The sequence below is a fragment of the Lampris incognitus genome, chromosome 14 (genome assembly GCF_029633865.1).
Source record: "Lampris incognitus isolate fLamInc1 chromosome 14, fLamInc1.hap2, whole genome shotgun sequence".
NCBI lineage: Eukaryota > Metazoa > Chordata > Actinopteri > Lampriformes > Lampridae > Lampris > Lampris incognitus.
This window is the reverse complement of record NC_079224.1, coordinates 32,553,196-32,579,087: the sequence shown is the minus strand read 5'-3', so window position 1 is coordinate 32,579,087 and position 25,892 is coordinate 32,553,196. Positions and strand designations below refer to the sequence as shown.

At 40.3% G+C, this 25,892-nt stretch overlaps 1 protein-coding gene across 1 annotated transcript in view; it reads left to right on the top strand.

The window, feature by feature from the left end:
• Positions 1 to 25,892, top strand: part of pappa2 (pappalysin 2) — a 125,654-nt gene that overhangs the window by 48,146 nt on the left and 51,616 nt on the right. The window contains exons 13-22 of the mRNA XM_056293861.1: positions 2,394 to 2,522; positions 2,628 to 2,713; positions 10,367 to 10,563; positions 11,735 to 11,848; positions 15,944 to 16,079; positions 16,220 to 16,394; positions 16,779 to 16,844; positions 17,093 to 17,189; positions 20,769 to 20,946; positions 23,948 to 24,161. Coding sequence (XP_056149836.1) covers positions 2,394 to 2,522; positions 2,628 to 2,713; positions 10,367 to 10,563; positions 11,735 to 11,848; positions 15,944 to 16,079; positions 16,220 to 16,394; positions 16,779 to 16,844; positions 17,093 to 17,189; positions 20,769 to 20,946; positions 23,948 to 24,161 — 1,392 coding nt within the window. The remainder of the gene's footprint in view (positions 1 to 2,393; positions 2,523 to 2,627; positions 2,714 to 10,366; positions 10,564 to 11,734; positions 11,849 to 15,943; positions 16,080 to 16,219; positions 16,395 to 16,778; positions 16,845 to 17,092; positions 17,190 to 20,768; positions 20,947 to 23,947; positions 24,162 to 25,892) is intronic.

The following is a 25,892-nucleotide window of genomic DNA, read 5'->3' as shown; positions in this document are numbered from 1 at the left end:
AGAGATGTAAAATGGGCAAGAGAGCTGGGGAAAGGAAAAGGGAATTGCAAAAGACGGGAAAAAGAACAGAGAGGGGAAAGAGAAGTGAGGAAGGGAGAAAGAAAGGAAGGATAGGGAGGAGAGGAGAGGTGCAGTGCAGGAGAGGTGAGGCAAAGGGAGCAGAGCCAGTTTTCTTTCTTTCTTTTTTTTTCGGAATATAAACCAAATGTGAGCAGCAGAGGCCATAAACACCGGTGTCTGCTTGGAGTTGGTCCTTAGCTGTTTCCTCTTGCTGAGACCTCACCATGGTTAGCACATGGTAACTAAGAAACTTGTCAGGCAGAGGGAGGGAAGGGGGGTCGGGGAGAAAGTAGGAAGGAGAGGGAGTGTGGTTGCGCAGCAAATTGAAAATTATTTTATGAATAAAAGCAAAAAGAAAAAAAAAATCACATTATTGATCTCCAGTGAGACCGATGTGCTGAATACTTGACCCGCAAATCAAATTGCATGTGGACGAAATCATTTTTATCCCACTGTGAGGAGTATTATCTATGGTGCTATTTGTTAGTCTATTTGTTTACCTGTCAGCAACTTTATGGAAAAATGGATAAGGTGGGTAAGTTGTCCCGTGATGACTGCGTTAAGTTTTGGAGGTAACTGGGTCAAAGTCAAGACAATGTTGAGGTCCAAATCTTGTTTTTGTCCATATTTTTGTTAAAGACAAGTTTGATTTACTTCAAATTTAAAACCAAAATAGTTGATTTTGTAATTCAAAGATATATTCCTTTTCATTGCGATAGTGAAAAATTCATGGCGGTGTCAAGGGGCATGTTTTTTTTTGCTTGGGCATCACTTCGTCTTATTTTGATTGCAGTCAAATATTGCAGCTTAATTGGGGGGGAAAAAGTAGGTGCTGAAGAAGAACTCTGAAAGAAGAAGCAATGACTAATATGTATTCCTTGGTACAATTGCATTATTAAAAAGAAAAATCACAATCCTTTTTTTTGTGTTATATGGTTCAAGTGTCAGAGGAAGGTGTGTAGTCGGGTGGGTTAGGGAGCAGAGAGACAAGTGGGAGAAGATGTAAAAGGTATGGAGAGATGCTTGGCAGCCAGGCGGTACATTGCAGCTCTTTTCCCTGATCCATAATTAATGAAGGTACTTTGTGGGGTCTGGAGAAACCGGACACACCTCAGAGACGAGGAGACGTGCGCTCGTGTGCTCCCTCTGGCAAACTCTGCCGCCAGCCGGAAACAGAAGCAGTAGATCTGTGCTGGGTAAACAGGGAGCAGGTTCTTTTTATAGGCACAGCTCACCAAAACAAATCGATAGGCCTGACACTGGAGCCGGGGTATCACTACACGTACTTCCTGCTGTGGGTCAGTAGGGTCACAGGTTCTCGATACTGCAAGGTTACAGATAATATCTTAAAGTTCCACTTTTTATTTGCCTGCTGCACCACTGCTGATCAGTTTCTTGAGTCCTGAGAGGGATTTTTTTTTTTTAGAAATAACTAGTTTTCTTGCTGGATAGTTGCAGGTTTCTGCAGCATCTGCCATGACGGGTCTGCTACCTCCACACTACATTGCATTCACTTCAACTTAAGAAAGCAGCATCTGCCTCTGATTTTCTTTTCTAGAACCAAATTGGGTATTTAAAGGTCAAACGTAGTCATGTTGGGTAGCATGGTCTTACATAATATTTTCATTTCCTCATTATTGTTAAATGCCTATCAGCATTAAAGGGACAGTAAAATTAATGTAAATACATGGATGTTTTGGTCGCTTGTGATATTGAAAGCTTGTAAGAAAAAGTTTCAGTAGTGTTTGACCCTTTATGAGAAAGTAGCGAGCGTTTTTGTGTGGCTGTTGTAATGCCACTAGGAGGCGCCATGTAATCTGCTGATTCAATTCTGGGAAACTCCACTGGTGTTGCTCTTGAATACAGAAGGTGCAAAATGTGTTTGCCCAAATCCACTTCCATAGATGATATAGCAGAAATTGGCTGGGAAGGCAGCCAGTATGAATCAGACTAATAGTGTCCTTTAAAAAAATGCTTGAAGTAATGAGCTGCCATCCCAGTGCTCCCAGTCTTACTGGCCGTGTGCTGAACCGACGTGATGTCAGAGCGTTAACACAAGACATCCGCGGGATTTCTCTTAACAAATTGTTTCAATGGCACCGTCCATGAAATCATCAATACTGATTAAAAACTGACTTGCGGAGACCAATATCTTAGTTCTATGAGCTCTATTTTTCCAAATTTTTTGTATGACTCTAACTTAGATAATCTGTCTTCCTAACTGTATTTTCCTTTTAAGTTAATACTTTTCCAGTACCAGAGAACCAAAGACCACTCTATTCTATTCTATTCTATTCTATTCTATTCTATTCTAAGAATGTCTTGTATTCCAGCTCTGTGAGGAAGGGAGTCCAGTACCAGTACACAATCCAGGTTGAAGAGAATGGTCTCCTCAGTGAGGTTTCCCCTCCTCTCCTCTACACCCATGGACAAACGTATTGTGGAGATGGCCTTATGCAGGGGTCTGTGCTCTTTTCTTAACATTTGCATGATTGATAAAGATAATGGCAATGATATAGATCATGAAAGTGTTGATTATGTTGATGATGTTGGTCCTCCGTCTGTAGGACAGAAGAGTGTGATGATGGTAATCTGCTGGATGGTGATGGCTGCTCCAAGAAATGCTACAAAGAGATGGGCTTCAACTGTAATGGTGAGTTCAGTTTGAGTTTTTGGCACAAAGAAAGAAACGTGTGATCCATCTTAGGTGCAGGCAGCTCCAAATGCATACTTTACAGCTGAAAACATACACAGCAGATTGCAGATATATGGATTCAGCAGTCAGGGCTGCTGGACCAAGGCAACATTTCAAGTCTGCAAGACTTTTTTTTTTTTTTTTGGAAACTGTAGGACACTTAATGACAGCAAAAGGTGTGAAACAGGTAAAAATAGCCAGTTTACCATGTCTCAGATGAGCAGGTAGTAGTATTAGAAAACAATAAAGCATATAAAATGTAATTCACCACACTCAAGAATCTCTGGCTTTGTGGATTAAAGGAAAAAAAGCAGAATATCACAGGATATAAAGGGGAAAAAAAAGGTTAAACTCAGCGATTAATATCAGGGTTTTTTTTTTTGGTTTTACTTGATCCCAACTCTGTTTAGAGCTGTTAAAATAAAAGTGAATGCCTGGCATTGAAATGACAGCAAAACACATTTCAGCTGTAAAATATTTCGTGCAGTCATAAAAAAACATGTGTCATGCATGTTTCTTTTATTAAATAAGTTTTGGCCTTAAAAGCATTTCAGGCCCTCATCATTTTACACATACAACTAGAGAATATTGATAAATAAGTCGTATTGATTTTTATCAAGCGTGTTGTGGTTATGAACTAAACACTTGCAAAAATCAGTGCGCAGACATTGTTGCCATGGTTCATTTTATTGGATATGTTTTATCTAAAGTAAGTAATAAGTTTTGTGTTATCAAAAAGACATCTGTGATAGTCGGCCAGCTCTCCCCAGCGAGGGAGATCATAGCCAGCTGTAAAAGCCTTTGCCTTTGACAACAGTTGTACAATGACCCCATAGTTAAGTGGCTTGTGGCCACCTTGTAGCGTTGAAAGCCAGAATCAAATCATGCTCGGCGTATTTTCATCATTTCTTTTCCATTCCTGGAAACGTTTTTTTCCCTTCTGACAAGCCAAGGATTAGGCAAGAGCAACTGTGGTAAGGGTTAGGGCCAGGTTAGTTTTGGTTAAGTTTAGGCAAAAGCCACTGGTTAAGTCTTGGGATAAAGAAACGCTGATTTATGGTTAGGCAAGAAAACAGGAAATAAAAATGATCATTAGTGTCACGTTGAATTACTTGATTGTCAGAAAACACGGTTGATGTTGAACATTCACTTTTGCAACAACACGGTTGATGTTGAACATTCACTTTTGCAAGAAGACTCACCAATTATGGACATAGAACCCAAAACTCTTTGTGCTGTCTTTTTAGAACACTTGAAATTTTATTTTGTTTTTTGGATTTTCCCTCCTTTTCTCCCCAATTGTACCTGTCCAGTTACCCCACTCTTCTGAGCTGTCCTGGTCGCTGCGCCACCCCCTCTGCCAATCTGGGGAGGGCTGCAGACTACCACATGCCTCCTCCGATACATGTGGAGTCGTCAGCCACTTCTTTTCACCTGACAGTGAGGAGTTTCACCAGGGGGATGTAGCGCATGGGAGGATCACGCTATCCCCCCCCCCCCGTTCCCCCTCCCCCCCGAACAGGCACCCCGACCGACCAGAGGAGGCGCTAGTGCAGCGACCAGGACACATACCCACATCCGGCTTCCCACCCACAGACACGGCCAATTGTGTCTGTAGAGATGCCCGAACAAGCCGGAGGTAACACAGGGATTCGAACCGAAGATCCCTGTGTTGGTAGGCAACGGAATAGACCGCCATGCTACCCGGATGCCCCGTGATATTTGATCCTGTATTTCATCCCAACCTGTGCAAATATGCAATCTATGTCCTATGTGCTGTATATATTTATATATACAGCATATAGGACATAGATAATGTAAATAAATAGAAACACACAGGATATGGATTTGTAACAAAGAGCCTACCGGCTGAGTTTAAGGACTAGGTAGTAAGCAAGTCAGCTGGTTTCCAGACTCAATAATGAAGCTGATATTGAACTTAACTGGTGATGTAAAATGTGTTAATTTGTCATACCCAATTTCCTCTCAGGGGTGAATAAAATATTCTGATTCTGATTAAAATCATTCTGTAGCCTACTTTCAGACTCCTTTAACACATAAAACATGCATAGCTAAATTGGATCCAAATAATTATTGTTGGAACTTAATTTTCATCAGATGTAGTATAGTAGTAAACCAAAATATTTTACATTCAAGAGGTGCTGGTGTAACGTAGCAAATTTCTATGTGTGTAGATTCTAACATTACTGCATGATCAGCAAGTTCATTAACGGCAGTCATAGCACACGTGTTGCATCTTAAGTAAATCTGGTACGCCCACATTTCAAATGTCCCTATGACAGTTTAGTTTTCCAATGTACACAGACAGTTTTATTCTGTTTTACTGTATTTTAAGTTACTCACAAACTTTGTTGGTGGGCCTCCCGTTTTTCTGCCCTTTTTCCTGCTTTTTGTCTGCACTGCCAAATTGCCATATTGTAGAGTATTTGAGGAGGCACATTTTATTCAAGAAATTTTTAAAATCTCTGTTATTTTAGTAACTCAAGAAATGGTTTCAGCCCTACCTTCTATGTTAACCAGCACTGTCCAGTTGTTCAGGTTTTGTGTACGACTCTAAATGACATGACCGATGGGCTCTGATTTGTTGCTGTTTTTTTTTTTGTTTTTGGTGTAGAAATTCCCAACACATTGGAGTGAATTTAATACCAATCTCTTAACATTTACCCATGAGATCGGGGCCTACTGTTCGGGCCAGGTGGTTAGAGAGGCAATACAAACCATCATAAACACGAACATAACATGGCAAAAGACAAACAAAGAAGATGAGAGAGTGCTCCATAGTTTATCATTCCACCAAAGGACAACAATACTCTGGTGCCTGCACCCTTGGCCCAGTCTAAAAGCATGCAGACAGGCCACAACAGAAGTGTCGCAGCAAAACATTGGAGGGGAGTCAACCCATACCAGTCAACTGTAAACAGAGTTGAAGACTGTATTTTTTTTTATGACTCTAGAGAAGGTGGAAATGAAAAAAGAGAGAGGGTCAACAACGTAAAAAACCTTGTCATCAAGCTTGCTTTTATGTCATTTAGATTAACTGGAGAAGGGCAACTAAATATGTTATTTCATAGGTTCATCAGTGGTTTTACACATGCTAGCAGGCACACATGCCATCACACACGTATAGCCGTATGCATGCGGGCACACTCCGTGAATTTTATATTCTCAAGCTTTTCCTAATAGCCTTTTACGCTCTTCGGGCCTGTAGGGATTACCACATCTATCCCCATGGGTGTCTGTTTCTCATTTAGAGACTTTGGCAGGATGAGGACAGGCACTGCCCACAATAACGTGAGAAATCAGCTCCACTGTTGTGGTATGTGGTGTTTCTCCATTGGCTTTAAATTCATCCACCATGCAACGGAGCGCTCACCCGAATGTTCCTCAGTCACCATGAGCTAAATTGAAGGCAATGTGGCTTTCATGATATTCAATGTTTTTCCAATCATTTTAATAAAGAATTCCTACGACTCTTAGATATTGTTAAGGTTCAACGAGAAAATGGTAGGGGTCGACTGAATGCTAAAAATGGTCCTGTTACTTCTCAGGCTATGAATCATGTTCACTTGTAGATTGTTTGTTATTGAATATGTGCTAAGGATAAAGATTAAGAGTGGGTTTTTTTTGCATGGCTAAAATTTCCATCAGCCAGATGATCTGTTTTGTCAAGGGCAGTAAGGATAGACCAACTCCCCCTTCCTCCACAAGGCAAGCCATGCCGTGACTGAAGCTATTACATGTTTGGTTTTACAATAAAATGCGTGATGACTAGAGAGGAAAACAATTTGGCAAAAACAGGCTTTTACAAATTGCAACACTTAAAACTAATTATTCAGTTGAACCTCTTAGTCATAGACAGAATATTTTGCTTCCATGTTTGGGTTCCCTTGCCATAGCTGGCGGACCCTGTTAACTCCTTCCATGTTGAATTCATTTGACGTAGCACACACTCTTTTTACTTTTTGATGTTAACTTGCACAACAATACGCAGAGGGAACGCCAAATCAGAGTGTCGGTATACATCTGTGATTCATTAATAAAATAACCACATCACCTGTTTTTATTCCTGTGGACATCTTTCAACGGGTTAATAAAGAACAAAGCACATTTGTTAAGGCTCTCTGAATATTGCTAGGCTAAGCTGTCATGGAGCAGAATCTGACCTACCTGGTTAAGTGAAGGATGGATTACAAAATGCTTGCTTTTGGCTTGCATCCTAAAACAGATGGTCTTAAAACCCATAAAAACAGGACCTGGAATCAAAGGATTTAATCATTTTTACAGGTGTTGTCAAAGCGGGGGTTGCGTGTTTGGCACGGAGAACACTAAACTTAGCATTGCCAAATGACCTTGGGATGACAATATGGTGCTGAGTTGTCAAGACCTAATTTGTTTTGTTTTTTTTTCTCTTTTTATCAGAAATATCTTTCCATTTACTAATTGAAGCCAAGTGTCCATCACTGAATAATCCATCTGTCTGACTTCTGTAGCTGTCCAGGCGTTAACAAGGCCAAACTTCCTCAGACTCGGGCCGTTTTCTTGAATAGTTGCTGCATTACAGGCTGTTTGTGCAGCTCACGTTTCCATCCCCTTTGTGTTGAATTGCCACACCTCACTACTATTAACCTCACCCCCACACTGTTAACTTGCCTGTGGGTCCGCTTAAGTCTCCAACCACACCACAGCAAGGATGCTGTGCAGCACATCTGTCTCCCTCTAAGCTCTAATGGTTGAAATAATATCAATTACTTGGAACGGTCCACCAAATGATATCAGCTAAGCTTTCCAAACACTGTGGCACACTTTTTGTGAACTTTGATGACCTAGAAATGATGCTGGGGTCTGTGTAAAAATCATATAGATGGAGGAGCTTCTGAGAATAAAATATAGTCGTTGCCTCATATCATTAGATTTTGATGGCTGTGCATGTGATGAATGTGTCTGGCATTCATTTGTCGGAACAAAATCTCGAGGTAATGCCACAGAACATCACTAAGGATTTGCAGTTTAAAAAAACCCATGGTATTAAATCTTTCATACCTGTATGTGAAATCAAACCAAGGAAAAATGATGAGGTGCATGTGGAAGTGGACTAAACTGCTGAACGTCATATTTCATACATAGGTGTGCTTGATATTTCTCCAGGCCTTTAAATAGACTTTAAAGTGGATACCGTTCTTGTTAGACACACTCATGGAAGGGGTAGCTCATAATTTTTTCAAGCAGGTCTAAAAACACACCTGTACATATCCGTGGAGCACAGTCATCACATCACAAAGAGCCAAAGCAGCATTATTGGAATCTAAGTTCCCCATGTTTGGGGTTGACTGAAGGTATTATATTATCCACCTCCATTTATCAGAAGTTATGAGAGATGAGAAGTGAGTGTTCTCATAAGGAATGCAACAGTAGGGCTGTTGTTGTGTGGAGGATTCAAATAGATTGCCAGTGAAGTCTTGTACAGAACGCAAATGGATTTCTAAACGTTACCATCTATGTACTTTCAAAGGCCTGAAGGTATTGGACCGGTCTTGCAAAATAGTTTTTAATATTAGCAACATTAATCTTCACCGGCCCCTTGTCTCAACTCTCAAGCATCTCCTCCTCACCACTTGCTCGTCTCTCATCTCCTTTTGCTGCTCCTCACCTCTCCGACCTCTCTTCCATTGCCTTTGTTTTACTTTTTCAAGGTTAGCGGGTTGTCTAGGTGTTGAGGTGTTTGAGGCTGGCATGGCGGTGTGTGTTAAGAGTTTGTGAGAGCGCTTTCAACATCATTATATTCTTTGAACCTGGCAAAACCTCATATCATGGATTGTTGAAGATGCTATGTGCAGGACTGTACCAAAATGTGTTACAATAAATTAAATGTTATTACTCTGGCACTACTTGCTATAACCCGCGAGAGCTGTTTTCTGTTGGCAGATTAATTTTGTTCCCAGTGTATTGCAGTTAAAGTGTCACCTGCCAATGGTCCAGAAAGGAATTCTCAAGATTTCACAGACAATTGTACCAGAGGCAATGAAAGTGATTAGCAGCTCCGTGGGGCTACTGACTGGTGTTGGAGCACATTTTCACCACTGATTAGTGGAAAACAAAATCTATAATAGATAACTTCAGTTTTTTAGATATATTACCTTTCAGCCAGGGTTAATTAAACATATAGATGCATTCATTGCCCTTCTAAGAGATGTAAAGATGCATATGGTCCATCGATATACGTGTTGGGGTATGTTGTTGGCGGGTTTTCTGTAAGGCTCCCCTAAAGTCAGAGTGAAATTAAACATGTTTACTAAAATTAATTATTTAATTGTCATGCATTTTTTACTACTACCGTCTACTGAGAAAAAAAAAATAATATAAGTACTGCAGTTGTTATTACAATTTCATCCCTTCTCTTGCTCATGTGCTCTCTTTTTCCTATGTATTTTTGTGAAACACTTGGTGTTGCACCAAAGTGTTGGAATTGTGCTGTATAAGTAAAATGTGACTGTTTGATTAGTAGTCAGTTTGTTGACAACAGAAACAGATACTTATGCTTGGGTTTGAATAGTTGGGGTGGGGTGCAAAATCGTGATAATAATAATGGCTCAGCTAGCTCAGTCGGTAGAGCATGAGACTTAATTTCAGGGTCGTGGGTTCAAGCCCCACGTTGGGCGCAAAATGTTTCGTCCCAGGTCCTTTCTGTGTGGAGTTTGCATGTTCTCGCTGTGTCTGTGTGGGTTTCCTCCGGGTGCTCCAGTTTCCTCCCACCATCAAAAAGACATGCATGTTATGGTTAATACTCCTGTCTGAGTCCCTGAGCAAGGCAATGGAAAGAAGAACTGGAGTTGGTCCCTGGGTGCTGCAGCTGCCCACTGCTTCTATACAATAGGATGGGTTACATGCAGAAGACAAATTCATTGTAAGAATACAATTCGTTGTAAGAGTACAACGTCAAATTAAGTGGCTTTCATATACGACCAAGTCATGGTGATTATAATATCGCAGCATTTCCCCTGAATCACAATGCTGAAGCACATAGATTGGATGTGAAGGAGGTTGATGTCATATTTTTTTCATCTCTAAATGTTTTAATTTGAATGTTTGTTTGAATGTTTACTCAGGGAAGCATATTCATGTTCTCAGCTTATGTAACACTTTTGGGGGGGGGGGTTATTGGGTCTTTGGGTTATTGAGGTTTTCACTTTTTCCTGTAGATAATAAAGCATGGAGCCTTAAAAGAATGCAGTATTTATAATATTGTGATATTTGTTAAAAAAAACAAAAACAAAACACAACATGTATCTAATAGTCAGTAAAATATCATTGCAATATTGAATTGGGAGGTACATACCAACTCCCATCCCTATGGAAGAGCTAACATTTTAACTTGCCAATTAATATACAAAATATATTGTTTTGATTCAGTTAATTGACTATCCACTAGCATTTGGCTAGTAGTGCGGACATGAGCATTTAATTTGTTCTCTGGGGGTATTTCCCTGTCTAGCACTTCCTCTTATAATGCGTTTGTGTTTTGCACCTCTCCATGATAATACTTAAAACCAGGCTCTACTTTCATTCATGAATTCTCCTCTCCTTCTCCCCTAGGTGAACCCAGTCATTGCTATGTGTTTGACGGTGATGGCGTGTGTGAGGAGTTTGAGCGGCGCTCCAGCATTAAGGACTGCGGTTACTTCACCCCGCTGGGCTACACAGACCAGTGGGCTTCCACCGCTATGGCTTCTCACCAGGATCCCACCCGCTGTCCAGCCCACGCAGCCACTGGAGAGCCATCACTCACTAAGGTGTGAAGTATGAACTGGAGAGCTCTAGAATGGCAATAATATTGTCTGGAAAAACCCCTTTTTTATGAGAAGGAATTTCATACTTTTATCTATTTAACTGATGTCTTCATACTGGGTACCTTCATTCTTCTAAAATAGCTCCATGGTTGCCATTGCACTGTAAAATGTTGCTCAGTTAATGACTTTAAATATTCACTCTATGTTAAGCTGTGTTCTTATCTATTGAGCTTCACATGAAACATTTTTGCAATATCTTTTTTTATTATTTTTTATTATAGAACACAAGAATAGAACATGGGATGTTTTTTCCATTTGAGATAAAAGAAAAAAGAAAAGAAAAAGTACAAAAACCATACTTACATAAATTTGAACAAAAGAAGGACGTTTTGGGGAAATATAATACCTTGGGCAATATCCATTGCCCAAGGTAAGGTTTCAAAGCAAAACATTACAATGCAGAAAGAAGAAATAAAGATTTCAGACTTGCAAACTTGTACATTTCAAGGGCGCATCAGATTGCAACTGACGAGAATAAAATGAAAGCTCTAAAATTCATTGCTACAACTAGCTAGCAGTAATAAAGTGTAATAGTGTAGAACCGGCAGTGAAACAGCGGGAAAAATGAAGGCCTTTGACTCATAATTGCATGGCTGCAGTGTATTTCAAATACTTTTTGGTCATTAGTCTGTCATCAGTCAGTATTTCATTTGTAAATTAATCTGCTGTCAGGCATTTTTAGGCCTAACCTTTTTGTACTTGTTTTAACTTTTTACTCAGTCTAATTAGTTCGTTACAGTAAGTGCTGTAATGTAACCCTATCAATTGTGGACATTTATCTGATATTTTTTAAAAATAATAATAATAATGTATTTTTTTCTTACAAATCAGTGTGCAGTATGGCTATCATACAGCAAAACCACATTGACAGGATCTAAGATGGAGACATGACATGGAGATCTTTAACATAATATGGCCTTTTAAGATACATTGATTTTTCTTTAGCTTTGAAATCTTGATATCTTAAAAGGTTATTTGTTTTTTTTGTTTTTTTTTACCTCCTCAAGAGTTGACCATTCAGAATCGTCAACTTACATTAGCTCTTTTTATACTATTTGTTTTTGTGTCATTATTTCATGATGGTGAGCTGTATTTTCCTCTTTCTTTGCTTAAGTTCTGCAAGTCTCAGTACCCGGAGGTAGATGGGAAATGGCCCACTGATGCCTGGTTCCCGTGTACAGCCCAGTTCCACACGTATAATGACCTGGAATATTCAGTTTGGCTAAAGGTACTTGAACTATATTGTATTGTATAAGACTTTTAAATGCACACATATGTTTTCGCTGCCGTTAAATAGCTTTGGTTAGCTACCCTGCTGAGTGGAGCTGGCACTGTTACAATGAGATTACCATGGCCTGAGGACCATTGTTTTTGGTACAGTCTGTCTCTCTGTCAACAACTTTATGGAATAAAGGGCTAGTGCCACTGAAAAGACATTTTGAAGAAAGTTTGGCTACGGTCCTTAGATGACCTCATTAGAATTTGGAGCTAATTGGGTCAAAGTCATGGTCAAGGTTACCAAAAATATCAAAATTGTTTTTCGGCCATGAATTTGTCAAAAAAATTTCGATTTACTTCAATTACCGTCATTTCTTAATTGACTGCAAGAAAATTTGCCAGGAAACCTGTAGTTGCAGGGGATGTGGTTTGGTACTACTCATTACAATCCAAGCATGCACATACAAATACACACATACCATCACAACAGCAACAGCAAAATATTGTAATATTGCAGTAAATGGATAATGTCTATATCAGGGATGGGCAACTTTTATGATAGAGGGGGCCACAAAAATGTTATCCTCACTACCAGAGGGCCGGATTGTGACCATGCACTTCCACCAATGGGATACTGTAACCCCATCACTCAATTAACCAATTACCGCTGCTAATTTAATGAAAACAATAAAATATGTACTGGTAATCAGAGTATTTTTATACCAACATTTCTATTTAATGAACTTAACACAGAAACAAAACGTCCACATTCCTGAGTGATATACCATTATTTCAGTGCAATGGGGTCTCAAAAATCATCATTCAATAATGTTACAAAAGTTGACATTCACACTAAATGCAACAACTAATATTCATGTTTGTAGTGCATTTCTACTCTGCCCTCCCATTCCATGACATATTTCAAATAAACACGCATTTAGCTCAAAATGGTAAAATGGTAAATGCACTGCATTTATATAGCACTTTTCTATTCTACCGACCACTCAAAGCACTTTTTTACATTGTATGCCTCACATTCACCCATTCACACACACATTCATACACTGATAAAGCCATTGAAAGCCATTGAAACTCACCCACAGGTGGATCAGTATGAAGTTCTGTCTTAATGAGATACTTGTGGCCTCTCCTGCTGGCGTATAACAGACTGAATGTCAATGTCAATGTTTGTGCATCCAATCTGCATGAGCTGGAACAGAGTTTCATCTGTCAGCTTGTTTCTCTTTTTTGACTTGATGTGTTTCATTGTTGAAAAGCTGCTCTCACAGATGTAAGTGCTCCCAAACATGCTGGCCATTGAGAGTGCAAAATCTCTGAGGAGTGGAGAGCGGGACTTGGGTAGGAGTCTCCAAAATGAAATTCCTCTCTCATTGCGCTTTGCTTGAAAGAAGGGGTCTGACTGTAGTTCGCAAAGTTCAAACTGCAACTCTGGGGGTTGCTCACTGACAGCAGCAGAGAGGGGGTCAGTGAATAACGCAATTCGTGGCTGCATGGCGTGGAAATCTTGAAAGCGTTCCTTGAACGGCTGCTGCAGTTTTTCTATGTCTGCTCTGTACTTGAGAAATGTTTTCTCCCATTCGGGGACATCTTTGCGCATCTCTTTACAGGCGGGAAAGTGTGCCAAATTTGGATGGTCGGCTGAAAAGCCTTCTTTGAACAGGGCTAATTTACGCTTAAATGTGTTCATGTGTGTGTAGAGATCCGCCACAGTTTGGCCTCTTCCCTGCAACTGCATATTAAGGTGATTAAGATGCAAGGTAATATCTGCAAGGAAGGCCATGTCGCAGAGAAAATCTGTATCTCTGAGTTTACAGCAGTAAGCACTTGTATCACATTGACTGCTGTCTTCCAAGAACACTGGGATTTATTTCAGTGCGCAGCTCAAAAAAACCTCTCCAAGCACTTCCCGCGGCTCATCCATCTGATCTCAGTGTGCATCTGTAAATCCCCATAAGCGGCACTCACTTCATCCAAAAAGGCTACAAACTTTCTGTGATTGAGAGACCTGTTCCCCCCTTGAATGAGATTGGTAACCTTGGTAACTAAATCCATGACATGGCTGAAGTTCATTGTCTTGGCACAGAGGGCCTCCTGTAAGATCAAAATGAATCAGGATTAAGCCTATGATAAAAACTCTCACAAAGAAAACCCACATTCATAGCCATATATTAATGGTTATCTAGCAATAACGTTACCCACCTGATGTATGATTCAGTGCAATATTGGACAGTCAATGCCGCTCTGTTGGAGGAGCTCAGTGAATCCAGTGTGTCTTCCTCGCATTGATGGTGCGCCATCGATAACAACAGATGAAAGCTTGTCAAAGCCCCCATGCTCACAACACTTTTAACGGCGTTGAAACCATCCTTGGTAGTGTCTTAAAAAGTATGTCATACAAAGTATTTTTGTTTGACACTCCATGGTAGTGTCATACAAAGACACCAATTTCAATAACTCCTTTTGCACTTTAAGTGAACTGTCAATGGCTTTTGTGTAAATGAGAAGCTGGCTAACATCCATCACATCTGTACTCTCATCTAATGCTAAGGAGAAGTACTTGCAGTCGTGCATGACTTGTTTTAGCTTTCCCTCAACATGACTTTGAATGTCAAAAATTCTTCACATCATCGTGCGACGGGACAGAGACAATTTCAGAGTTCTTAGCCATGTTATCTCCAAAAGCTTTAGCCATCTCTGCTGGGCATAGCTTCACTGTTTCACCATCTGACAAGGGCTTTTTTTGCTTTAGCAAGCTCAAGGGAAACAGCATAAGATGCCTTGAGAGAGGACTCCTGTGCTGATGTGGCTTTGGTAAAAAGGCTCTGCTGTCGATTTATTTTTCCTTTGAGGAAAGCGATGATAGCAGCTCTGTCAAGTCAAGTTTATTTATATAGCACATTTAAAACAACCACAGTTGAACCAAAGTGCTGCACAAGCTTAAAATACAATATAAAATAAAGTGACATGCATGACTACAAAAATATATGTAAAGAAAATATAATAAAATAAAGAATATAAACAATGAAAAATAAGAGTAAACGTATATTTGCATAATAAAATCATGGTGTCAAGCTCAACTTGAATTGAATGCCAGCAAGAAGGCACCTGGCACCTCCGGTGTACATGCCATATTTGTCTTTGTGTGTGGTATTGTAGTGGCGACTCAAGTTGAAATCCTTCATGGCTGATTTTGTTCCCAGGCACGCTAAACACATAGGTTTGCCTTTGAATTCCGGAAAAAGATATTCTGTTTCCCATCTTGCCTGGAAGACATGGTTCTCTAGGTCAAGTTTTATTCTTTTGCCGCTCATGTCTCTCTTCGTCGCGTGTTGATGTGGAAGAGGCCCGCCGAGACCAAGATGAGACCATGTGCAAGCAGTTACTTGGCTACAGGCCTCTTGTGTTTCGAGGCCCTCTATCAGTGGACAGTATAATTACAATCGGAATCCTGTTCAAATGTGGTCAAATGGCCCGCTTGCTTCCAACGCCTGTGAAACCAACAATTTATTCATACTTGGAAACTGACCTGCGGGCCGTACTGTGTGAGGATAGGGGCTGAATGCGGCCCGTGGGCCACCACTTGCCCTTGTCTGATCTATACTAACAACATTTTAGATGTATGCCTATTGTAGAAAACCAATAAAAACATCATTAAACAGTATGCCTGTCACATAGAAAATTCAAATAACTGACAGATAGCTTATGCAGCAATATGAAGAATGCATAGTAAAAACTGCTAGTGCAGAGAACTAGGTGTTCATGGCACAAATAGTCTCAGGGCAAGTGCTACAGCAAAAGCCATCTTTCTTTAATTTTTGTTTTGTTTTTGTTTTTTTACCTGAAACGTTTACCCAAGGTATAACTAACAGCAAACTGAAACCAAAATGTTTGACTCTCTACCTCGGCGCTATATCCCTATTCATTTGTATGGTGAGAAAGGCCTTATTTTGAAGATCAAAAGTGGTCAAAGTTAGGGGTGGAGAGATGTGGTTTGTTTTGAGTGGCACCTTTTGTTTATGGTAGTCTTCTTTTTCTCAATTTCTTTTTCTTCTTCCTCTTCCTTTTCCTTCTCTTTTATGTCCAGGTAGGGTTTGACCATCCTGGAGTGGCATCATCTGTGATAGTGTACCTGGATTCAGATGGTTCTTGGTCTTTGGAGCAGTGCAGGAGGACAGTCACCATCATCCTATCTGACACTACTGGAAAGAACCACTCTCAAAGTGTGTAGACTTTTAAAAATTCCATCCATCAAATTTTTTTTTTAATAGCTGTATGAAATCCCTACTTGAAACCAGGCTAATTTCAAAATGGATGTTCCTCTTCGAGAAAACTAAGTGGTTTTTCTTCTCTCTCTGCCCAGACACGTACGACTTGTCATGCAGGCAGAATCCGCTAGTGATGAATGTAACCCACAACCTCTCTCAACCCTTTTTCCTCACCTCCTCCGTCATCCTCCTCTTCTCCTCGCCCTACGTGGCGGTGGGAGCCGTAGCCCTGAGGACATCCTGCCACTTTAGCGCCTTCGCCCTGACTGGGTGCGCAGAGGGTGGGGTCTCCCACAGCCACTTACCTACAACACACCTGCGCACACACATGGACAGATACACACACACAAACACAGGGCCATTGAAGGGATATTTTTTGAATTTTTGTGTTCAGCTACTGAATTCCTTAGAGGTTAATACATCTGCATTTGTCTATATTTTACCATCAAACCACTGAACCACATTTATTTAAGCTATACAGACACTGACCAATCACTCATTTTAGATAATCTAACTTTTAACCCTCATCTCATTCAATTTGATCACTTATCCTCTCTGTCCTTGCTCTCTTTCTCTTCAATGACATCTTTTTCCCTCCCTCCTTCTCCCTAACCATCCTTCCCTGTGCTCCTTCCTCCTCTCTTCCTGCTACAGCTGCCTGCGACAACCATGTCAGATGGAGAACTGCACTCCTCCCCAGCTGGAACATGCCTCTGTCAGGTGGGTCATATGGAATGAAGGAGTGGGCATCATCAGTATGATTGGCTAGATGTAGAATGAAAGAAAGAACAAAAAATAGATGAGTGAATAGAAGGTGAAAGATGCACGAATGAGCAAATTAGCATTTGAATTAAACCTATCTATCTATCTATCTATCTATCTATCTATCTATCTATCTATCTATCTATCTATCTATCTATCTATCTATCTATCTATCTATCTATCTATCTATCTATCTATCCATCTAGGTGTACAGGTGGAGGGGAGGCCTCCAGCTGCTCAGTTAAATGTCATCGTGGTTTCGGTCTACATACCCAAAACCACAAAGGACAACCTCCCTACCAGGTACAGTGCACATGTTTCAGTATGTACAATTGTTTGTTTTTTCTGGTCCATTCACTTTTATACTTTTCTTGTAGCAAGTCTTGACTCTAGCGCTGAAAGCACTATAGCTTAGAGGAGTGTTCTGGCTGTTTAGTGTAATATAACCAATCTAATTGAACACAAGCAGGCGTGTGACACCTGTCAATGTCCACTTTTAAAGGGACAGTGTATTGTCTTTTGACTCTGTTTCAGGCACTTAAAACAACGGATAGTTAAAAAACAAATAGCTTTTTTTTTTACCCATGGCCCACCATGTCATACCATTCCAATGGTCTTTCCCTCTTGTGCCAACTCAAACATGTATGTGGAGACAGAGAGGTTAATGGACCACATGTATATTATGTTGACAGGCTTGGGCCACACTGACTCTTCCCTCTCCCTTAACACTCAAACCACATCCTACCCGCCGCATACTTTTCATAATGTATATGTGTAGTGTTCGGTCAGTTTAATTCAAAGCTATATATATAGATGTGTGTGTGTGTGTGTGTGTGTGTGTGTGTGTGTGTGTGTGTGTGTGTATACATGTACACTACTGTTCAAAAGTTTGGGATCACCCAAACAATTTTGTGTTTTCCATGAAAAGTCACACTTATTCACCACCATATGTTGTGAAATGAATAGAAAATAGAGTCAAGACATTGACAAGGTTAGAAATAATGATTTGTATTTGAAATAAGATTTTTTTTACATCAAACTTTGCTTTCGTCAAAGAATCCTCCATTTGCAGCAATTACAGCATTGCAGACCTTTGGCATTCTAGCTGTTAATTTGTTGAGGTAATCTGGAGAAATTGCACCCCACGCTTCCAGAAGCAGCTCCCACAAGTTGGATTGGTTGGATGGGCACTTCTTTGAGCAGATTGAGTTTCTGGAGCATCACATTTGTGGGGTCAATTAAACGCTCAAAATGGCCAGAAAAAGAGAACTTTCATCTGAAACTCGACAGTCTATTCTTGTTCTTAGAAATGAAGGCTATTCCATGCGAGAAATTGCTAAGAAATTGAAGATTTCCTACACCGGTGTGTACTACTCCCTTCAGAGGACAGCACAAACAGGCTCTAACCAGAGTAGAAAAAGAAGTGGGAGGCCGCGTTGCACAACTGAGCAAGAAGATAAGTACATTAGAGTCTCTAGTTTGAGAAACAGACGCCTCACAGGTCCCCAACTGGCATCTTCATTAAATAGTACCTGTTAGAGCCTGTTTGTGCTGTCCTCTGAAGGGAGTAGTACACACCGGTGTAGGAAATCTTCAATTTCTTAGCAATTTCTCGCATGGAATAGCCTTCATTTCTAAGAACAAGAATAGACTGTCGAGTTTCAGATGAAAGTTCTCTTTTTCTGGCCATTTTGAGCGTTTAATTGACCCCACAAATGTGATGCTCCAGAAACTCAATCTGCTCAAAGAAGTGCCCATCCAACCAATCCAACTTGTGGGAGCTGCTTCTGGAAGCGTGGGGTGCAATTTCTCCAGATTACCTCAACAAATTAACAGCTAGAATGCCAAAGGTCTGCAATGCTGTAATTGCTGCAAATGGAGGATTCTTTGATGAAAGCAAAGTTTGATGTAAAAAAAATCTTATTTCAAATACAAATCATTATTTCTAACCTTGTCAATGTCTTGACTCTATTTTCTATTCATTTCACAACATATGGTGGTGAATAAGTGTGACTTTTCATGGAAAACACGACATTGTTTGGGTGATCCCAAACTTTTGAACGGTAGTGTATATACACACACATACATACATACACACACACACACACACACACACACATATATATATATGATGCACAGCAACCAATGGAGGGGTAGAAAACATTACAACCAATGGGACTGGGGTTTGTTTTGAAAAGCATTTAGGGGCCAGGGCACTGTTGAAATGGCGTACATTAAAAATATAAAAAGGTAATTTATGTGAATTATTTATTGGGGTGGTGTTGGGGCACAGTCATTAAAATATTAAAAAAATATTTAAAAAAAACTAATAAATGTCATACGTGTATCATCTAATGGGGGGGGGATATAAAGACTTTTTGCTTATAGTTACAAAGGAGATATTTTTTTTCGGTGTGTACAACTCATGGCCAATTTGTTTCTATTATTCAAGGTTGACATATCAGGTCTGCAAATAATAAAATACTTTTCTGTCAAGCACAGGTTACATCTTTTACCCCTAACTGAATATGCACTACTCTGATGATCCTCCTTGCATCATAAGTACCTACCCCGTTGGTGGTTATAGTTTGAATGTTTCCCATCTGCTTGATCGCTGTCCAACCGAAATTAGGGGCGTGACGCTGGGCAACGTAAACTGTATGATTCTTTGTTTAACCACTTTAGCAGCTGATGAGTGCGAGACGCACGAAACAGGCTTGTACTGCAATGCATTAAAACTTGTTTTCCTGTATCTGTGTTGATATATATATATATATATAGAGAGAGAGAGAGAGAGAGAGAGAGAGAGAGAGCGAGAGAGCGAGAGCGCGCGCACGCGCGCATGCGGTCGCCTCACAGCAGGAGGGTCCTGGGTTCGAGCCCTGGGTCATCCCCTGTGGAGTTTGCATATTCTCCCGTGTCTGCGTGGGTTTCCTCCAGGCGCTCCAGTTTCCTCCCACAGTCATGTAGACATGTAGATCAGGTGAATCAGCCATACTAAATTGTCCCTAGGTGTGGGTGTGTCAGCCCTGTGATGGACTGGTGGCCTGTCCGGGGCTGGCTCCCCGCCTGCCGCCCAGTGGCTGCAGAGATAGGCTCCAGCATCCCTGCGAATATATATATATATATATATATATATATATATATATATATATATATATAGCGTTTTTTTTGTTTTGTTTTTTGAAATAGTCAGTGGTGTTGATAAAAGTGCTCAACAAATGAGCGGAATATTATGATAGATGTAGGAAAAAAAACTTAACTACATAACAGTACAAGCTTGTTTCATGCATCGCGCACTCATTGGCAGCTGATGAGTGCGTGACGTACGAAACAAGCTTGTACTGTTATGTAATAAAGTTTTTTTCCTACATCTATCTTGATATACGTACATATATAATCCAGTGAGTCAAGTAAATTCTTTGAGACAGTGCAAGCCTGTTTCATGCCATAAGCAATCATCAGCTGGATTATTTTGCTCCTTATTTGTTGAGCACTTTCCCTACCATTGAGTGTTTCTTTTAACAAAGTTGTGTATATATATATATATATATATACATATAGTATATACTGTAATTAAGCCTACTGAACTAAGAATACTATCCTGTTTACCACTTGACTTAATCTTCCAGTTTTAAAGTTTATCTTCACTTCAGTTGTCAAAAACATGGCTGGAATTCCTCCTTGCATCAGACGTATTAAGTTTCGTGTCTTCCATGACAAAATACTTCCTCCAAAAATCTACTGCTGCTGCCAGTGCTATTGACAGTGCAGTATGTCTGTCAAAAATGTAAATTGAACTTCTGCACTTGATTTGTATTTTTTTGTCTTTGTTTTTCTTTCCCCACTTCCATTTTCTTTTTTCCTTATCTCTGCTTTCAGAGTGAAACTGTGCTGGAGTGTGTCAAAGGTTCATGGGATCGTGTGGTCAGCTGCCTGCCTATAGACTGTGGCCCGCCTGACCATTCTCATGTTTACCATGCCATATTCAGCTGCTCCTGGGGTACTACCTTTGGCAAGCAGTGTTCTTTTACCTGCGACTCCCCAGCCATACTACAAGGTAGGTCATAGATTGATCGATTGATTGATCGCTCCTTTTTTTGTACTTAAGGACATTTATTGCCACAGCCTGTATATACAAGTTTACTTCCATACAAAGTTGCATACGTACATTAACATCCATACACTTACACATGGGTACACACTATTCCATTCTATCCATTCTATTCAGTATTTTTCTGCCAGGCGGTCACTTTTATAAGGCCTGTGCATACTTGGCTTCATCAGTACATTTTTGTCTGTCAGGTTGGTATGTCTGTCTTTCTGTCTGCCTGTCTGCTTGTGAATCATGTTTGGCACACAAATGGCTGAGCAGATCTACGTGGACCTTTGATACCGTTTTATGTACTTGGAGAAAAGTTATGTGGATTCAATTGATCTCACCCGACACATAAAGTGCCTCAATAATGAATACGCTTACCTGGGAGATATAATGTGAACAAATTCTAAGCATTCCCCATGTGTTAACTGCTTTACAAGGGCTTACATGGAGGCCCCCCGGGTTTTATCCCATTGTGGAATGGGTGCTTCTGGTAGTTTTTAACCTCACAGCAACCTCCGTTTTTCTGTTTGTCTCAATGTGTGCCAGCCAAGCCTGGACCACAGGACTGCAGTGAAAAGTTGGTTGGTTTTGATATAGTGTCAGGCCCAGCGGGATGGAGGGATGGTGTAATAACAAAAAAGGAGAGAGGGGGAAACAGTAGGAGGTGGAATAAGTTCATGGAAGAAAGAGAGGGAGAGAAACAGAGGGAGGGAGATGGTGAGGATGAAAAATGAAAGAAGGGAAAGAAGTAGAAGAAATGAGTAAGAGTTAGAAAGGTGGAGGAAGAGAAAAAGGAAGAGAAGGGGGATTGACAGAGAAAGGAGAAAGCAGTGTCCTGAGCTTGGGCTTCGGAAGTCATTGTAGAAAAGAGAACAGGTGGGATTTATTCCATCTGAAATAGTTATCTGACAGTCTCCAAACTGTGTATAATAACCAAACTTGTTGGTTATTATAATACACAATACCATGAACCAGGGTTTAATAAAACTGCTCTTGTAGAGCAACATTTTTAATCAGAGAAGTGTAACTTTACAGAAAATATCTTTTTTTGTGATAATTTTCTTCACACTCTTTCCATCCAAATGATAAAGTAAAATCATCGGAAGAAGAAGAAAAGACATAGCATGACTTTCCTTGAAGACATTCTAGGGGTGTGATCCACTGTGAAAGAAGTGAAAAAAAATTAGAGTCAGGCTATGATGATATGTGGACCGGGACTTCGGATGTTACACTTTTATTGTTAAGGAATAAAACCCTCAAGGGTGCTACTAAATTCTACAACAGAAGACTTTAAATTTCAGGGGTCCGCGGTGGTGTAGCGGTCTAAGCATCGGCTTTGTGTCGAGGCAGTTGCCCACTGGGGACCGGGGTTTGCACCTTGGTCTCATCAGATCCGACTATGGCCGGACTCGATGAAACAGCAATAGTTTGGAATGCTGTCTTCGGGAGGGGGGCGGAGTCGACTTTTGTTCGTCACACGAATGCATCTCTGTGTGTGTCGGAACAAGCAGTGGTTCGGCCTGGCTTCGCCTTGTCACGAAAGTGGCGAGGCGTCTTCTTCGAGACTGCCAGCCGGAGAGATGCAGTTGGCGAACGCATGCAGTACGAGGGTGGGTGTTTGAACTAAAATAGGGATCGATTGGCCACTAAATTGGGAGAAAAAGGGAAAAGTCAGAAATAAATAAATAAAGACTTTAAATGTCTTGTCTGAGAGTGTGAAAGTCTCCAGAAAAATTATTCTAGATATTCACCTACCTCAGACCTCAGAACACAGCAGGAGACATTCAGACTTCACCTCAAATTTGACCCCATTCTCACTTTGGCTTCAAATGTGACACAGATTTCCTTTTTTTTAGGGAAGTGCGAGCACAAAAGCACAATGAAAAGTATTGTTTTGAATTCTGATTTTGACCTATTAAACGTGGTCCTAGATCAGATACATATCTGCCACACAACTTGAGTCAAAATTCATGTGCATTTTCTGTCGCTCTGCATGACACAGATGGGCAGAATTGGCCGGCTTGTATTGACGTCACAGCTTATCTTTCACTGACCCATCACTATTATTGTCTCAACAAAACTATGGCTGGAATGTGATTTAAGGAAAATGTCTGTAACACATGTGGGGCACTGGTGGGGGCTATGGCAGAATTAGACCACTTTAGAAACAAAATGAACTGATAGAAGACAACAGACAGTTAGCAAAGTCGCTAATTTTACAGGTGATCTATTTGGGAAGATGCCCCTATTCAATCTAAGCGCAAGGGCACAAATCACAAACACTTTTAAAAAAAAAAATTACTGGTGAAATGGCTGAGCGCTGTCACAAAACAAAACGTGCAAATGAACAACATTATTGTTTATTTGCAGTTTTCAGCATAGATGTCTGTATGCACTGATATCAGAAACCAAATATATGATATTATATTTTTACACTTAGGCATGTCACAAAATGTTAGAATATGTATACTAAGGCGTCCGGGTAGCGTAGTGGTTTATTTCGTTGCCTACCAACATGGGGTTTGACGGTTTGAATCCCCATGTTGCCTCCGGCTTGGTCGGGCGTCCCAGCAGACACTATTGGCCATGTTTACAGGTGGGAAGCCAGATGTGGGTATGTGTCCTGGTCGTCACACTAGTGCCTCCTCTGGTCAGTCGGGGCACCTGTTTGGGGTGGGGGGGGGTAGAGTGATCCTCCCATGCACTATGTCCCCCTTGTGAAGTGAAACTCTTCACTGTCAAGTGAAAAGAAGCGGCTGGCGACTCCACATGTATCGGAGGAGGCATGTGGTAGTGGGAAAAAAAAAGAAAATGTATACTATATTTTTTTACCAGTATTTCCTTGCGTTAATATCTACCAATCTTTATTTCTGAATGTTTTAATATACTATGTGATCTAGAATGCACAGAGCAATCCAAAACATCAACATTACTCTATTTTATTCTATTCTATTCTCAGGTGACAGTGACAGGCTGGTGTGTTTGGAGGATGGCCTGTGGTCTTTCCCAGAGGCCTACTGTAAGATAGAGTGTCCTGAAGCATCGAACATACCCAATGCCAAGCTCCTGACAGCAGACTGCCTCTCCACAGGGCATGATGTGGGCACCATGTGCCACTACAAATGCAACCCAGGCTACTATTTAATGGGAAGCCTTGAAAAGAAGACCAGAAAGTGAGCACTGTTTTGTTTTTGTGGTTTGTGAAGAGCAAAGTTACAGACGGTGCCAGTGTCAGGAATTTAATTTTTCCCCCTCTTTTTTGTAGTACCTCTTTGTATTGACACTGCTCAAGATAGAGGTCTATCCCTGTGTATCTAAGTTGATAGAGTCTGGCATTAACATTGCAAAGATTAGGGTTTCCATTTTCACTGGCGTCACCCATAGTAAAAAAAAAGATTGGCACTGTAAAGTACTTAGAAAATGAATGCAATATAGGAGATGAAAGCATCCACCAAACACAGTGTGGGTTTTTTCAGTTTCTTTTATATATGTTGTAGTTAGTCTGAATACGCTTGATACATTAAACTATTTGGAAAAAAAACAAACAAACAGCACAACCATGTCTTGTGGGCTCTATGAGACGCTGAAACACTTATGAGTCTGTAGACACGCAACTTTGGGAGACGAAAGTAGGTGCAGATTTTTGGAACGCTTTCCTCCCTGGGAGTAATGGAGGATTTTCCTTCTCACTTTGTTTTACAGCAGCAGCATTGCGTACTTCCTAATCAAATTAGGACCTTTGATTCACACAGGTGTTTTATGTAACTAGGTAACAATGCATCACATAGGCACCCAACCCCCGCTCAAACGTTTAAAGAGAGCACTGGGCACATTATAAAGAGGTATTTTTAGGTCCATTAACCATAAAGCTGTATTGGTTTCTGAGCATGCTTACATTAGACTCCAATAAAATCTGTACTGACGCTAACCAAGGCTCCATTACTGCTTTGCCAGCCGTATTTATTAGGCGACCCAGCTCATTATTGAACATGATTCACATGTTGTTAATGATGAGGGTTGCCTATTAGAAGCAGTTTCCTATTAGTTGCTGGTGAAGGTTTACATGCTGCTTTACTTCTAGTCAGCAACATCTTTTCATACAACTGAGTCGGTATTGTTCTACCCAAAGGTTGTTGAGTTACCTCATGTATACCTTTTCTTAGCTCTCAAGAAAAGCTACAATGTAAGGTATAAAGTACACTTATACCAAAAACCACTACAATGGTTTGTTAGGCTATGATGGAATGAAAATATTTAGATAATATATACTTGCATTGCATGTAAAAAGTTTCACCGAGTTTTGTAAAAAAAAGAAAAGAAAGTTTATGGTCATACCCATTTGTTCCTGGATGTCCTTATGAATTGGTTAAGAAAATACACGTGGGAACATTTTAACATGCAACAAAGTTGCATTATCAGTCTAGTTCTAAGAAAGATAAATCCTAAGAAAGCAGCCAGTAAAAAATGTAAAATTGTCTTGCGTATGAAGACCTTTTATAACTTGAATTGGATAAATACATTTTTAGTCGTAGGATTTGCACAAAGTTACAATTTGTTGGTGATTTATTTTAGTACAGACACTTCCACAGAGGGCATTTTTTCTTTATGAGGTAATAAAAAGTCTTGGGGGTCAAAGTAAAGGAAAGACATAGAACATGGGGTTGAGGTGAGATTTGATACCAAAAAAATAAGGATGCACATGCTTCCAAAGGGGGGTTTCCAAAGACCTCATACATGAGTTGACTTATGACCCCTAAAATTCACCTACTGTATTGAAATAACGCATTAGGTGGGAGTTAAGTCAGTACAGTAAATATCCATTTTCTTCAACCGCTGTCGGGTTGCAGTAGTACAGGAAGATGCCTATCTTGATGAAGCTATGCAGGCAGTGTGAAAGCTACAGT